This window comes from Chanodichthys erythropterus, chromosome 9 (assembly GCF_024489055.1).
Source record: "Chanodichthys erythropterus isolate Z2021 chromosome 9, ASM2448905v1, whole genome shotgun sequence".
NCBI lineage: Eukaryota > Metazoa > Chordata > Actinopteri > Cypriniformes > Xenocyprididae > Chanodichthys > Chanodichthys erythropterus.
In genome coordinates this window covers 36,272,005-36,286,616 of record NC_090229.1, presented here as the reverse complement: position 1 = coordinate 36,286,616, position 14,612 = coordinate 36,272,005, and the positions used below count along the sequence as shown (strand labels likewise).

The following is a 14,612-nucleotide window of genomic DNA, read 5'->3' as shown; positions in this document are numbered from 1 at the left end:
TATGATGCCCAATTACTTTCATATTTTATGCACCCAGTCTAGCGAATTACCATAATATTGTGTATTTGCTCATGCCATTCCTAGGCAGATTATGAATGTGCTTCGCTGTCGTTCACCCAGTAAACCATGCTGTTATCTGATTCTTTTTATTTGATTGGTTGTATCAACAACAACAGCAAAACTATATATAATAAGGCAGCAGATGTTAGCTAACTGTGGTGGGAGCTGCTATGCTCTACTGATCTTGTTCTGTAGGTAACCTAAATGTCATCACTGGTTGGCCAGACCAGCTCGATGTCATTTGTTACATTTTTAAAGTAATTGGATCAGAAGTGGAGAAGCTTCTGAGCTATGCAGTTTTGTTTGGCCATATTGGAGTAGTACATATACATTTTTTGTGTGTTGAGATTGCTTAAAGCTTCATGCTCTGTCTTCTTCCTTCCCATCTTGTGGTAATTTCCTCTCAGTGTTCAGGGTAGGGTTGCACCAGCCATTTGTAAGTTCTTACTTAAATTGGAATGTAAAGTCCACACTAAAGGCTTAGTAACTACTAGCTATTAACTAGTACTTTGTACTAGTGCTTTATTCCATTGCACCATTTGTTCTTAGGGCAGAACGTAGATAGTAGGTTGTAAACTCTTTGTAAAGTAATGTGTAGTGGTGTAATATGATGTTTAACCTCAGTGATCCAAGAGCAGCCTGCTAAAAAAGTTATTTATTCACATAATGTTCCTTCTCTTAAAATATAAGTGTTAAATGTCAACATTATCATATATCTGAAGAATTGAAGTCTGTTGATAAAACAAGAGCTTATTGGTGCAATTCAGTCAGTTTGCTATTTTATTCCAATAATTACTCCTGGTCGGAGGCTTACGTAAATATTTAGTTTATTTGTAGAGTTACATTTTAACTAAGTTTACTGGTGTAGTGCTAACATAATTAGTAGTGTGTAAGTTGTAACTTTGTGCTCCTTTAGGTAAAAATCATTTTTGCATTTTAATAACAAAAAGAGAATTCACTACTTATTTTAATGTAAAATTTTAATTAGTGTCAAAAGTACTGACTTCGGTGCCAAGTTGGTACTGAAATTTTAAAAATGTGAATTTAGCATTTTTAGCACTGTTAAACGGATTCTCAAACACCTCTGATTGGCCATTGTGTTCACAAGCTCAACAGATATGTCTGTGTTTGGCTACAATGATCAATGCTTCAAAACATGTTTTAAATAGACATCTTTGACTCTTCCCCCCGAGCACTTACACAGATACACATGGGAGCTTTTGAAAGTTTTTAAACGCCCCCGCTTCCACTTTCAAAACGCTTTCAAACTCTTCTGTGTGCTTTCAAACGCTCCTGTACATTGATCATTGTAGAAATAACTGACATATCTGTTGAGTAGATGAACACAATGGCCAATCAGAAGTGTTTAAGAATCCACTCAAAAGAGCTCAAAATGCTAGGGGGAAATGCTGGTATTGTTACATTTTTAAAATTTTCGTACTGAAATCGGTACTTTTGACAACACTTAAAAGAAATTGTTTCACCTCAGTAAATAAACCCCAATTTGAGACATGTTTATTGAACGTTATGATTAAACCTAGAGCCAGTACATTTACTTTTATGCATTTAAAAGAAGTTCACTATAAATATTCACATAGTTGGAATATTTGAGTTTCGGATATTTGTTCTTTTTGTAGTTTGAAAAGGTGCATTACATAGTACACTTGATTAAATATTGCTGTGGCCTGTTTTGATGAAATGAAGTCAGTATTTTTGAAACTGTGTCAGATGATGGCTTTGACCTAGTTGCTAAAGTCAGTCTCAGCTTGGTGTGCTCATTTGCTGGAATACAGTTCATAGATTTAGCCACTCGCTTCAGTATTAAGGTGGATTGAATTTGTGAGGGGCTAAATTTATGCTCGGCTCTTGTTGTGTGCATCAACGCTTAGGCTTAATACCATTTAGCTTGCATGGCTGTGAATGGACATTTAGTTTCTGTAGCTATATAGGGCATGGTCATATAGAAGAATTCATAATGCTTTTTACAGTAAAAGCTATCTTGAAATTTTGCTGCATAGCATACTAGCATGTATTTTCATATTTCTTATTTATTTTTATTGCTAAATGAAATTTAAAAAAAAAAAGGGACCAAACCAATATAATTTCATATCACTTTAAATCGCAAGACGGAACAGGATTAAAAATGGATGATTTTTAAACAGTTTTAACTTGAGTGCTCATGATGCAAGATGCTGAAAAAACAGTGAAACAATTCAAGAACACATCCTGTGTGAACCTCCCTCAGAGATAAACGTTTGTTTTAAATACTTGTTTGTATTTACTCTCCCTGTATCAAGTAATTTTTATTTTCACAGTTATTCGTGAATAAGATATCGCCCCAAATAATATATTATTCATTAATACATAGTGCAGCTCAGGTTGTCAATTTTTTTTGTGGCTGGCCTCATCTCATCGCTTTCCTGATACCTTTACAACAGCTTGCGGCAGATTTGAAGTGTGATTTTTAAAGGTGAACATTGTGACATGTTGCCCATATTCCTCAGTTGTTCCCATGGCCTGCTTTAGTCTCCCTGTCTCCCTGCTGCCTCCTGCCTGCTCCCTCTCTGCCTGCCTCTGACCTGCTTCCCACCTGCTGCTTCTTAATGGATGCATGATGGGTCAGCACCCTGATTCAACAAAGACTTCCCACAATGCACTCTGCACTGCTCTGTGTGCAAACTGAAGTCTAAAGTGTCTGCTGTGGCTCACTTGTGCAAGGGAGGTGAAATTGTTCTTGTGGGTTGTTCTGAATAATCTGGTTTGGTAAAGACAGTGGGAAGTTTCAACTGCTTTTTCTGCAAATGTTGGTGCGTGGATGAGTTTAGCTTCTTATCAGGTCATTGATCAAAGCTGATACAACAGTTCAAGACCTGATAAATTCACATCTCCTCCTGTATGTTTGTTGATTCTAAAGGCCCCGATAAACTCACGGCAAAGTGTTTTTCCGCTCTTGTTGTTTGAAATACGTTTTACTCTTAGCTAACATCCCAACACCGTCCATGCTGCTGGGAGCGGCGTCTAGATTAAGAAACGTTTAAAGTGAGAGTTCACCCAAAAATTTTAAATTCTGTGATCATTTACTACCCCTCAAGTTGTTCCAAACATGTATACATTTCTTTGTTCTGCTTTACACTTCCATATTTGGAAGAATGTTTGCAACCAAGCAGATCTCACCCCCCATTGACTGCCATAGTATTTTCCTACTATGGTAGTCAATGGGGGGCGAGATCTGCCAATGGTAGTTTGATTTGGTGAGCTGTTTCATACCAGTTCATTCTTCGATTTCGCTTGAAGTATATCGGGACCTTAATGGGTGAATGTCACAAACACATGCAGGTCACATTTCATCCCAAAATCAAAAGAAAACACATTTTGAATAAGGACTTTTTTTTTTTTTTTGCTTTGAGGCATCTTTTTCAGCACAATTAAGCACAATTTCCCCCCAAATATGGTGAAATACATGATCTTGCTAGGTTTTTGTGAGATTCACTTGAATAACCTCTAAAAAGCTGCCTATTTCTCAGCAGAACAGAAAATGAAAGATCTGCTGTATTCACACCACAATGATACCCAAAATATACACATATGTATTTCTAAGTCCAGGTTATAAAACATGTTCTAAACTGAATTTCCTCTACAGCTGACTTCTCACATGACCATGACTACTGCGTGTGTCTCTCTGCTTTGCGGCCAGGAGCTGCGTATGGTACAGACGCCCTTCCTCGCACAACCAATACTACAAAACTGCTGGCTCACCTATCATTCCTCAAAAGCAGGGCTTAAGTTCCTCAAAGAATTAGCAACAGTTATTGTCAAGTACCTTGAACACCATAGAGCTCAACAGTGACCATGCACATTCATGCATTTCAGAAGATTGTTAAATACAGATTTTTTTAAGCCTTTGACCGGAAGTGATAGAAAGTGTTTTGTAAATGTGATAACCAAGGGGTGGGTTTATGTAAGATAAGTGAAACACCAAAATTTCAGCTACCAAAAACATATTTAACCGAAATGGCAAAAAAATAAGTCGGTTTTGGCACACAAACTATTTCATGCGCACAACCTGGATAAGCTATAATAGTTAAACATGTCAGCAGTGTTGACACACTTCAACATGACCAACAATTATGCTTGACTACCAATTTGTTTGCCTGAAATATTGATAAGTGGCTAAGAGCTGTACTCTGACTGGTTTAATTTATCACCTGGAAACACAACAACCCTGAACAGCACAAAGATTTAAAGAATTTAAATTTAGGTTTTGGTATTGGTGTTTCAGTAAAAAAAAAAATAGTTTCAGTGCATTGCTAGTTGATACACTATATGGACAAAAGTATTGGGACACCTGACCATTGCACCAACAGAGACTGTAATGACATCACATTCTAAATACATAGACATTAATATAAAGGCTTCCACTCTTCAGGGGATGCTTTCCACAATATTTTGGAGTGTTTCTTTGGGAATTTTTGCACCCTGTTCATCCAGTAGAGCATTTGTGAGGTCAGGCACTGATGTTAGACGAGAAAGCCTGGCTCGCAGTCTCTGTTCCAGTTCATGCCAAAGGTGTTGGATGGGGTTGAGGTCAGGGCTCTGTGGGCCAGTCAAGTTCTTCCACACCAAACTCAACCATGTCTTTATGGACCCTACTTTGTGCACTGGAGCACAGTCATGCTGGAATAGAAAAGGGCTTTCCTAGACTGTTCCCACAATTTTGGAAGCATAGCATTGTCCAAAATGTCTTCAAGTGAAGATTTCCCTTCAATGGAAGTAAGAGGCCTATGGCCAACCCCTGAAAAACAGCCCCATACCATTATCCCTCCTCCAAAAAACTTTACAGTCAGGCAGGTAATGTTCTCCTGGTATTTGCCAAGCTCAGAGAAGTGTGATTGGTCACTCCATAGTTTCCACGTTTCCTCTGCTCCAGTGTCCAGTGTTGGTGTGCTTAACACCACTCCATCTGATGCTTGGCATTGTACTGGTGGACTTTACATGGTCTTCAGCTGCTTTTTCTAAATGCTTCCACTTACCAATAATACAATTTACAGTTGACAGTGGAATATCAAGCAGGGATGAAATTTCAGGAACTGATTTATTGTAAAAATAGCATTCTATCACAGTACCATGCTTGAGTTCACTGAGCTCTTCAGAATAACCCTTTTTCCCCCCACAAATGTTTGTAAATGCAGACTGCATGATTTAATATACCTATGGCAGTGGGTCTGATTGAAACACGTTAATTAAATAATTGAGAGGTGTGTCTTAATTTGTCCATACAGTGTACCTCTGTGGAGAGAATGGAAAATACTTTCCGTTCTTTTTTTCAGCAAATGCGAAATATGGCATGTTTATTGATGAATTTCACTGAAAATGCGCAATTAAACACTTTTTTGTAGAAGTGTATATTGAAAGGTATAGGTATTTGTTTTACTTTTTTTTTTTTTTTAAACTTCAGTAAGCTTACTGTTGAGCTCTATCATTGGTCAATATTCTTATGTCTTCATTATCAGTGTTGATAAACCTTATATCAGAGTGAAAGTTTGATGTGCGCTCTGCTTTTGAGGAAGGTGACCTAACCCCAATCTAATATTTACTGTGGGTCACATCAGAGTTTATTATACAAGTTCTACAAACTGCAGTAGCACTTGACCTTTTTAAAACAACAGTCCTTTTCTTCTGTGCCTTCAACATTACAACACTCTTACTCTATTGGTGATTTCCACCCTCAATCACACCAATCATTTCTGCAAAGAGATTTCATTTTTTCTGCCCAAAGCTTCCCAGCACACAACCGGGTCATGTCTAGACTCTCATTATGTCTTTAACATGCTCTTGAACTCCTGTTGAAATCTGTAACAGACCAACTAATGGGCCTCCTGGCAGTGTTGGCCTATGGCTGCTAATATGCTCTGCAGGAAGCTGCAATTTTGGGCTGACGCAGCACCATTTTCCCCCTTCACGCTGAGTGTGCGGGTGCGTTGGCGTTCTCTGGAGGAGGGGAGGTTGGTGTTGCCACTGCACTCTGTTGTGTCATGGAGGTGATGGTGTGTGCTAATGAATTTATACCCTCTGTGCCAAATGCTGACACTCCCAGCATGCTCAGGGGCTTTTTCTGCTTGTTTGTGGGCAGCACAACAGAAATCACATTAACTTTCTTTTCTGGGCTTGCTGAGAAGCACAATATTTTTAAGCGCTTTGGTCTACCTCAGGAGCAGGCTGGCTGTTTTACCCCAAAGCCCTAGTTAGGGTTCAACATTGCATTGAAACATGTGCCCTGTAGTTTTGCCCTGTAAGCTCTGCCCTCAGACCTGGATGAAAACCACTGTACCTGTTAAAGGGATAGCTCACCCAAAAATGTAAGTTCTTTCATCATTTACTCAACCTAATGTCCTTCCAAACCAGTATGACTTTTTTGTTCTTCTGTAGAACACAAATGGAGAAATAAGGGAGAATATCCATGCAGATGGTTTTATATACACCGACGGATACGGCATCCAAAAAATCTATATGACTCACTTGCATATTGCAAGTCTTCAGAAGATTATAAATAGAAGATTAGAATATTCCAAGGCTTCTTGAACTTTTAAAAAGGAACAACAAAATTTAAGTCTTTTCTGCTGAGTTTGTTGCATACAATTTGTGCATATGTATTTGAATGTTTTGCATTGATGCGTTGATGATGGCAAAACACCATTGGTTCTTGCATGTCTTGAAACTGAATGCGAGACACAATTTTTGAATATGCAAATGTAGGAATGAGATTTGAGAAATGCTGTGGATGGAAAATTAACCGTGAATAACTACTTAAATTTTGTCTTTTCCTCACATAAATTGCATCAGAACACTTGGAATATAAGTCATATAGGGGCTTTTCACACTTGAAATAGTGAACCCTGGGTCATTCTAAACTCCAGGTAAATGGAATTCTGTGTTATCTTGAATCACGCTTCACATTGCTCATAATTTACCCTGGGTTAACGTCTGTGTTTGCATATTTGCAGTGTCAGTGTCACTGATCGGATGAATGCCGCACACAAAATCTTTACACCAAGGCTCTAACATTGCGAATTCTAATGTTATAAATTGCCGACTATATTATCAAATTTACTATAAACGTAAGAATGAAAAGGTCTCTTCTTCACACCAATTGTCATGTTTTCTGTCGCTGTTTGACATTATCCTCTCAAATGCTGAAGCTACTGTTATTACAACCCGCAGTGTTTCTGTGACTGTTCAAAGCACATGAATATGAGGCATGCTGTTGTTGTCCATTGCTAAGCATCTAGCCATAACATTATAACTAGGGCTGGGGCGATACATTGATTCTCGTTTCTCATTTCTCAATACAATGATTCTGTATCGATTCTGATATTTTCTCTCTCAAATCGATTCTGAGCGTTTTAACGGCAGATGGCGCTCTAGGCTAGTTTTTAACCTTACACTCAAATGCTCACAGTGAAGAGTGCTGGAGAGCGCTCGTGTATTCGGCTGAGTCATGTAAGTGGTTAAATATACTTGCACCTCGGCTCAGAATGCTTTTATGACGCGAGATTACTGTAAATACATCCCACTGTGACAACTTTTATAATTCGCTTCAGCTTTTTCAAACTTTATGATTGATTATTTTAGGTTGAAGTGGTGTGTGTGTAAAGGAAATGGAAGCAAGCGGAGTACAGGTGTTTCTAACGCACGTAGTGCCATCTGCTGTTAAAAACTAAGCTCAAAATCAATTTGAGAGAGAATTGTGGTACTTTGTCATCGGATAATATCAGAATCGCTCCAGATTCTTGTATCGCAAATCAACAATCAATTGTCCCAGCCCTAATTATAACACAGCATCATTTCACACTGTAGAAATTTGGCACTTTAATGCGTGTTTAACTCCGCAAAAGACCCAGGGTTAAGCGCAGAGTGAAAAGCCCTATAGACTACTTTTTTTAAACCTATTTGACAGTGTCCGTCCCCATTCACAGTGTTTGAAAAGAACAGGTTGGAGCAAAACATTACATTTCGTGTTCTACGATAGAATGTCAGTAATATGGGTTTGGATCAACATGATGGTGAGTAAATAATGACAGAAATTTCAACTTGTGGTTAAAAAAAAAAAAAAAAAAATAGAGTGCTACAGGAATTAACTTTTTTGTTTGTAGGCCAACACCTGAAGTTAGCACAGCCAGGTTCCCTCGACAAAAACCCTATAGATTTTTATCATTCTAAATAAAATGAATGTATTATTCTAACATTTATGTTTTGTTTTATCAAGATAATTTGATAAGATATAAAGATAAAAAAACAAGTTTTGTTTATAAAGATAATTTACACAAATTAACATTAAAACATGAATTAACTTTTATGAATTTTAAAGCCTTGATACGATCACTAGAAGAAAAAGCGAACTACACCATGGTCACATGACTTCAACGTTACCAGCATTAAGCTTCTGACAGCTTTCAATCTTTATTTGAAATCTACAAGTTGGAAATTTTGAGTTAAAATAGTTTTCAAGACTATAAACGGACCAAGGCTATTGAGTAGATGAGTTTACCTGTTTGGCGTAATGATGTTTAAAGGTGCCATCAAATGGAAAATTTAATTTACCTTGGCATAGTTGAATAACAAGAGTTAAGTACATGGAAATGACATACAGTGAGTCTCAAACACCATTGTTTCCTCCTTCTTGTGTAAATCTCATTTGTTTAAAAGACCTCTTGAAGAACAGGTGAATCTCAACATAACACTGACTGTTACGTAACAGTCGGGATCATTAATATGTATGACCCCAATATTTGCATATGCCAGCTCATGTTCAAGGCATTACACAAGGGCAGCCAGTATTAATGTCTGGATCTGTGCACAGCTGAATCATCAGACTAGGTAAGCAAGCAAGGAAAAATGGCAGATGGAGCGATAATAACTGACATGATCCATGATATTTTTAGTGATATTCGTAAATTGTCTTTCTAAATGTTGCGTTAGCATGTTGCTAATGTACTGTTAAATGTGGTTAAAGTTGCCATCGTTTATTACTGTATTCACGGAGATCAGAGCCGTCGCTATTTTCATTTTTAAACACTTGCAGTCTATATAATTCATAAACACAACTTCATTCTTTATAAATCTCTCCAACAGTGTGTAATGTTAGCTTTAGCCACGGAGCACTATCAAACTCATTCAGAATCAAATGTAAACATCCAAATAAATGCTATACTCACATGATCTGATGTATGCATGCAGCATGTATGACGAACACTTTGTAAAGATCCATTTTGAAGGTTATATTAGCTGTGTGAACTTTGTTTATGCTGTTTAAGGCAAGCGCGAGTTCCGGGGGTGGGGAGCGTGAGGAATTAAAGGGGCCGCAGCCTGAATCGGTGCATTTCTAATTATGCCCCAAAATAGGCAGTTAAAAAAATTTATTAAAAAAATCTATGGGGTATTTTGAGATGAAACTTCACAGACACATTCAGGGGACACCGTAGACTTCTATTACATCTTGTTTTAAATTTACATTTAAAATTACGAGTGGGTGTTACTGATGTATTTTATGTCATAAAATAAAACATGAAAATATATTGAGCTTGTGTTAACATCAGACATTATTTCAGGCTTTCAAACAAAAACCCATTCAAAAAAACCAATTGACTTGCTAACTTTGCTAACTCGTTTCCAGGCTTCAGGACTCATTCCTGCAGCACTCTGTTACTATTCCTTTAATTTGTAGAAATTGATAGCAAATGTTCTCAGGGCACAGATTTCCGATTTCACTTCCTCTACATTGTAATTGTTCCAACATAAGCCTACCTGCTCTTCAGGTACTGTATAGCTGCCATTCGTAATAATCTCATCCCTGCAAATGTTTCCAGCCCTTTGTCCATTGGAGGAGGATATTACACAATTCATCTTGGGAACTGTGTTGATTTGTGGATTTGTGCAAATTGGGCTACTCAGAAACAATCTGAATGAAGGGTCTATATGAATATTTACAAAGAACGGAGGTGGAAGGTCTTGTTGAATGTGTAATTGTGTGGTATATTTTCTCCCTAAATCAGAGCAAAGTCAGGACAGTGTTGCTGGCATGTCGGACTCCAGCTCCTTGCAGGATGTCTTCATGGATCCCACCAGCTCACAGGACAGCAGCCACAAGGTCGATACTGGGAAGTGTAGTATTTTTCCAGAAGAAACAAATGCCACTGAAAAAGAGAAACGGGCCACTGTAGAGGACAATCTAGGTAATGATCCCAGTTCTTCTGAATGCATACCGTACATACCGGTACAAGTTTTGAAAGTGACAACAGTATATTTCTATATGTGGGAGCAAATCCAGAAATTCATACATGGTTATAATCAGGGCTTGACATTAACACCTGCCAAAGTAATGTGGATTTCATCAGTGGCGTGTAACGCAGTCACTCTTACTAGGCGGGTTGAATTTGATACATTTTTCAACTAGAGTTTAAAAAGGCATCTGAAATAAACTTAGTGCAGCGTAGTGTTGTCAAAAGTAATGTTTTTTCAATACATATCGATCCTGAAATATCTGAAACGCTGAATAGATCAATGATACCAGCTGCTCTTTCTCTCATCTCTCTGACAGCGAGTCGGTACACATAAGGTCGCCTCGCAGTACTAAATTGAGTTGTTTACATGAATACTCGCCAAGACCGGCATTTTGACATTATTTTTTATGTATTTGACTGTTTAAGCTTAAACGGTCAAATACATAAAAAATAATGTCAAAATGCTGGTCTTGGCGAGTATTCATGTAAACACATTTATGAACGTAAACAGTTGAGAAAGAAAACGCATGTGTAACAGCATAATGGATCCGTGCGTCAGGTCTTAAAGTGACAGCAGCCTAATATACCCGCTGCTAAACTATGAGATAATATTAAATATATCTGTATGGCAATTTTTTCCTATGGTATTCATGTCAAAATTGTGGCCAGTGAAAATGCTGAGTGGCTAGTAACTTTGGAAAACCACTAGCCACAGTGTCTGGTGAACAAAAAGTTAATGTCAAGCTCTGATTATAATCATGGTAATGATGTGAAAGTGATGACGATAAAAGTGGCTTCCAACAGTATAACCAGTAAATGTAATGCTTAATGCTGTTTAAGCACATTTCCCAACAAATTCTCATTACAGTTAAAAAAAAAAAAACTAATTATCATTGTTATAGTGTAATATTACATATTATTAAATAAACTGTAAAGTATTTTACATGATTTTATCTTTTTTTTCTTTCTGATAATACACTACTGTTCAAAATTTTGGGGTCAGTGAGACCGACCTTTAACGACCATTAAGATATATATAATGTTACAAAAGATTTCTATTTCAAATAAATTCTTTTCTTTTGAGCTTAATATTCATCAAAGAATCCTGGAAAAAAAATCACACGATTTTCACCAAAAAAAATATTAAGCAGAAAAAACTGTTTTCAACATTTATGATGATAAGAAATGTTTCTTGAGCAGCAAATCAACATATCAGAATGATTTCTGAAGGATCATGTGACACTGAAGACTGGAGTAATGATGCTGAAAATTCAGCTTTGATCACAGGAATAAGTGTTTGTATTACATTTTACTAATCTTATTTTTCATGAAAATGACACAATCCCAAAAATCTTAATCATCCTAAAAATAGTCTTGGCTAAATATAACTTGTTAGCATTTTCTTTTGATATTGTATTTAAAAAAGCCAGACATGGTCTTGTAAGTTTTCATGAGATTTAGCCAATATCTGTCTTGCCAGGAGCACAAAACACAGTAAGTTCTCTTCCCCTGTTCTGTTGCTTTTTACCTCACCTCTGCCCTCTTAAAATCCCACAGGCACCTTGGAGGACAAGAACATAGACATCAGCTCTGCCACACTGTCTCAAGAATCTTCTGTCACACAAGAGTCTTCAGATACCACCTTATCCATCACCTCCCCTGAGGCCTCCGTCCCGAAAACTCCTACCACAGACACCCCGACCCAAGCTCCATCTCTGCCACAACACACGGCCCAACCTCACAAACCCCACTCCCAGACGGGCTCCTCCAGCGAGGGGAAGCGCAGACCAGAGCCGCCGCCTCCCCTGGAAGTGATAGAGTTGCCCAAGTGTCTGCCGACGGGACGGGGAGAACAGAGGAAAACACTAGTGGACGTGTGTGTGAGGTCTCTCTTCCTGTGTCTGAGTCGCTTCCCACAGCATTACAAGAGTCTGTACCGTCTGGCCCACCTGTACGCCTACAGCAAGACACACAAGGTGCACACACACACTGCACACCTGTCATTTCTGTGCCATCAAAAACACAGGGATGTATTTACATGAAAATACAGCTTGAATTAGAGAGAAAAATTTTTATTTTTTACAACTCTTTTTAACCCCCCATAACCTCATGGTAGAATGAGCTGTAAAGCCACATTTTAAAGCTAATATTTAAAACATTTTCTTCTCGAGGGGGTCACATCTTTGTCACCTTTTTCATCCCTGATGAGTTTGCAAATATGTGGCATTTTGGGGAAATTCAGTTTTTAATCCAAAATATAAGGGATTCAGCACATTTTTCTGAAGGACTGCAGTGAAGAGTCTTGTTTTTTTTACTGTAATAATTTACTACAGATATTTTCAATCTTTTCTTCTGTCTATTTGACCGATCCTGTAAAATCTGTCAAGTGTTATGTAATCGAGCGCAAAAAGAAGGATGTAGTCACACAGCAATTATTATTGTATAAATAATTTATTGTTGCAGATAATATATGGTACAACTATTTTATAGTACAAGAGAAAATAATAATATTCATGGTATGATATGCTATAATCTTTTACGCTTCTCACAAATGATAAAAAATACTTTTTAAACCTTGTTTACAAACATTGTTATTATCGTTAACTAAAAGTAAATCCCTAAAAAACAATTTCATTACTTAAAAAAACATTAACTGAAATGAAATGAAGTAAAAAAACACTTTTATTTTAGTATGTTTCTAAGGAAACATTTCTCATTTTTGTTTAATTTAAGTTGAAATACTAAAATAACTAAAACTATACCTTAAAGTCCCCCTGAAATCAAAATTTAAGTTTTTTAGTATGAATATGTTAGCCTTAATGTTATGAATAAGCTGGTGTGTTTCAAAACAATGACAAAATTCGCATTTAAGAGATACAAGCATTCAAAACCTTCCGCTAAAATGGATTACAGATTTTCATGACATCACATCACACTTCAGCTTCTCATCAAATCCTCTGTCCAATCAAATGCTCTCTAGAATCTGAAGTCCTGTCCACTCCTACACTACACTGTAACTGCGGCTGAAATCGGTCACTTGTTCACACGTTTATTAGTTTCTACATGGTGAATGGCACATAATGCTCTATATAGATAAGAGGGAACGATTCAGACAGTGTAAATATGCTTTCCTGGACTTTATTAAAAAACAAATACTACTCTGATGTGTACTTAAACGAACACTCCACTTTTTCTGAAAATAGGCTCATTTTCCAACTCCCCTAGAGTTAAACAGTTGAGTTTTACCGTTTTCAAATCCATTCAGCCGAACTCCGGGTCTGGCGGTACCACTTTTAGCATAGCTTAGCATAGATCATTGAATCTGATTAGACCGTTAGCATCTCGCTCAAAAATGACCAAAGAGTTTCGATATTTTTCCTGTTTCAAACTTGACTCTTCTGTAGTGACATTGTGTACTAAGACCAATGGAAAATGAAAAGTTTGTGATTTTCTAGGCCGATATGGCTAGGAACTATACTGTCATTTTGGCGTAATAACTAATTCCCATTCTGGCGTAGAAACTTTGCTGCCGTACCATGGGTGCAGCAGGCGCAATGATATTACACAGCGTCTCTCACAAATGTCTCCATGGTTGCAAGGCATGCTCCCTGTGCAAGCAGGGGGTCTGCGTAATGTCATTGTGCCTTCTGCACCCATGGTACGGCAGCAAAGTTCCTTGATTATTATGCCAGAATGAGAGTATAGTTCCTAGCAATATCGGCCTAGAAAATCACAACTTTTCATTTTCCGTTGGTCTTAGTACACGATGTACAGAAAGTATTTTGACAAAAAATGACATATATAAGCTTTATAACAACCATTTACTGCACAAGAACGCCAGCATCAGCTCCAGATATAGGTTTATCTGTAATGTTAACTGAGCCAAGATGATGATATCATATTCACCAGCATGTGTGTGTGTGTGTGTGTGCGCGTGTGTTTGAAAATGGCACAACCCACAGATATTAAGACTGGGTGTTGAAAACTGTGCCCAGTCGCCTCTTAAGTGCAAAAAGAGCAGCAGAGCCAAGTTTAACTCTGCCAGAATGTTGTGTAACACCACTGACCACTAAACAAACCATCACACGTGAAGTCTAATGTAGCCGCTGCAGTTTGTTTTTGTCTTGTGGTTGATATGTGGAGTTTATATGTGTGCACATTAGGCCAGTGGGGATTCCCTTACTTCACATGTGGTCAAGTCATGTAAAAACCCATGCTAAATAAATCAACATCCTGCTGAATTAGGGTAGTTAGACACAGCAAGCCCTTCTGATA

The 14,612-nt window shown here is 37.6% G+C and overlaps 1 protein-coding gene across 7 annotated transcripts in view; it reads left to right on the top strand.

Annotated features, from left to right (window-relative positions):
- Window positions 1-14,612, top strand: part of cabin1 (calcineurin binding protein 1) — a 127,277-nt gene that overhangs the window by 41,391 nt on the left and 71,274 nt on the right. For 4 of the 7 annotated variants that reach the window (XM_067395482.1, XM_067395478.1, XM_067395480.1 and 1 more), the window contains 3 exons: window positions 3,701-3,766; window positions 10,110-10,289; window positions 11,895-12,313. In XM_067395482.1, coding sequence (XP_067251583.1) covers window positions 3,701-3,766; window positions 10,110-10,289; window positions 11,895-12,313 — 665 coding nt within the window. The remainder of the gene's footprint in view (window positions 1-3,700; window positions 3,767-10,109; window positions 10,290-11,894; window positions 12,314-14,612) is intronic. The other 3 variants (XM_067395483.1, XM_067395481.1, XM_067395479.1) reach the window with 1 other exon arrangement.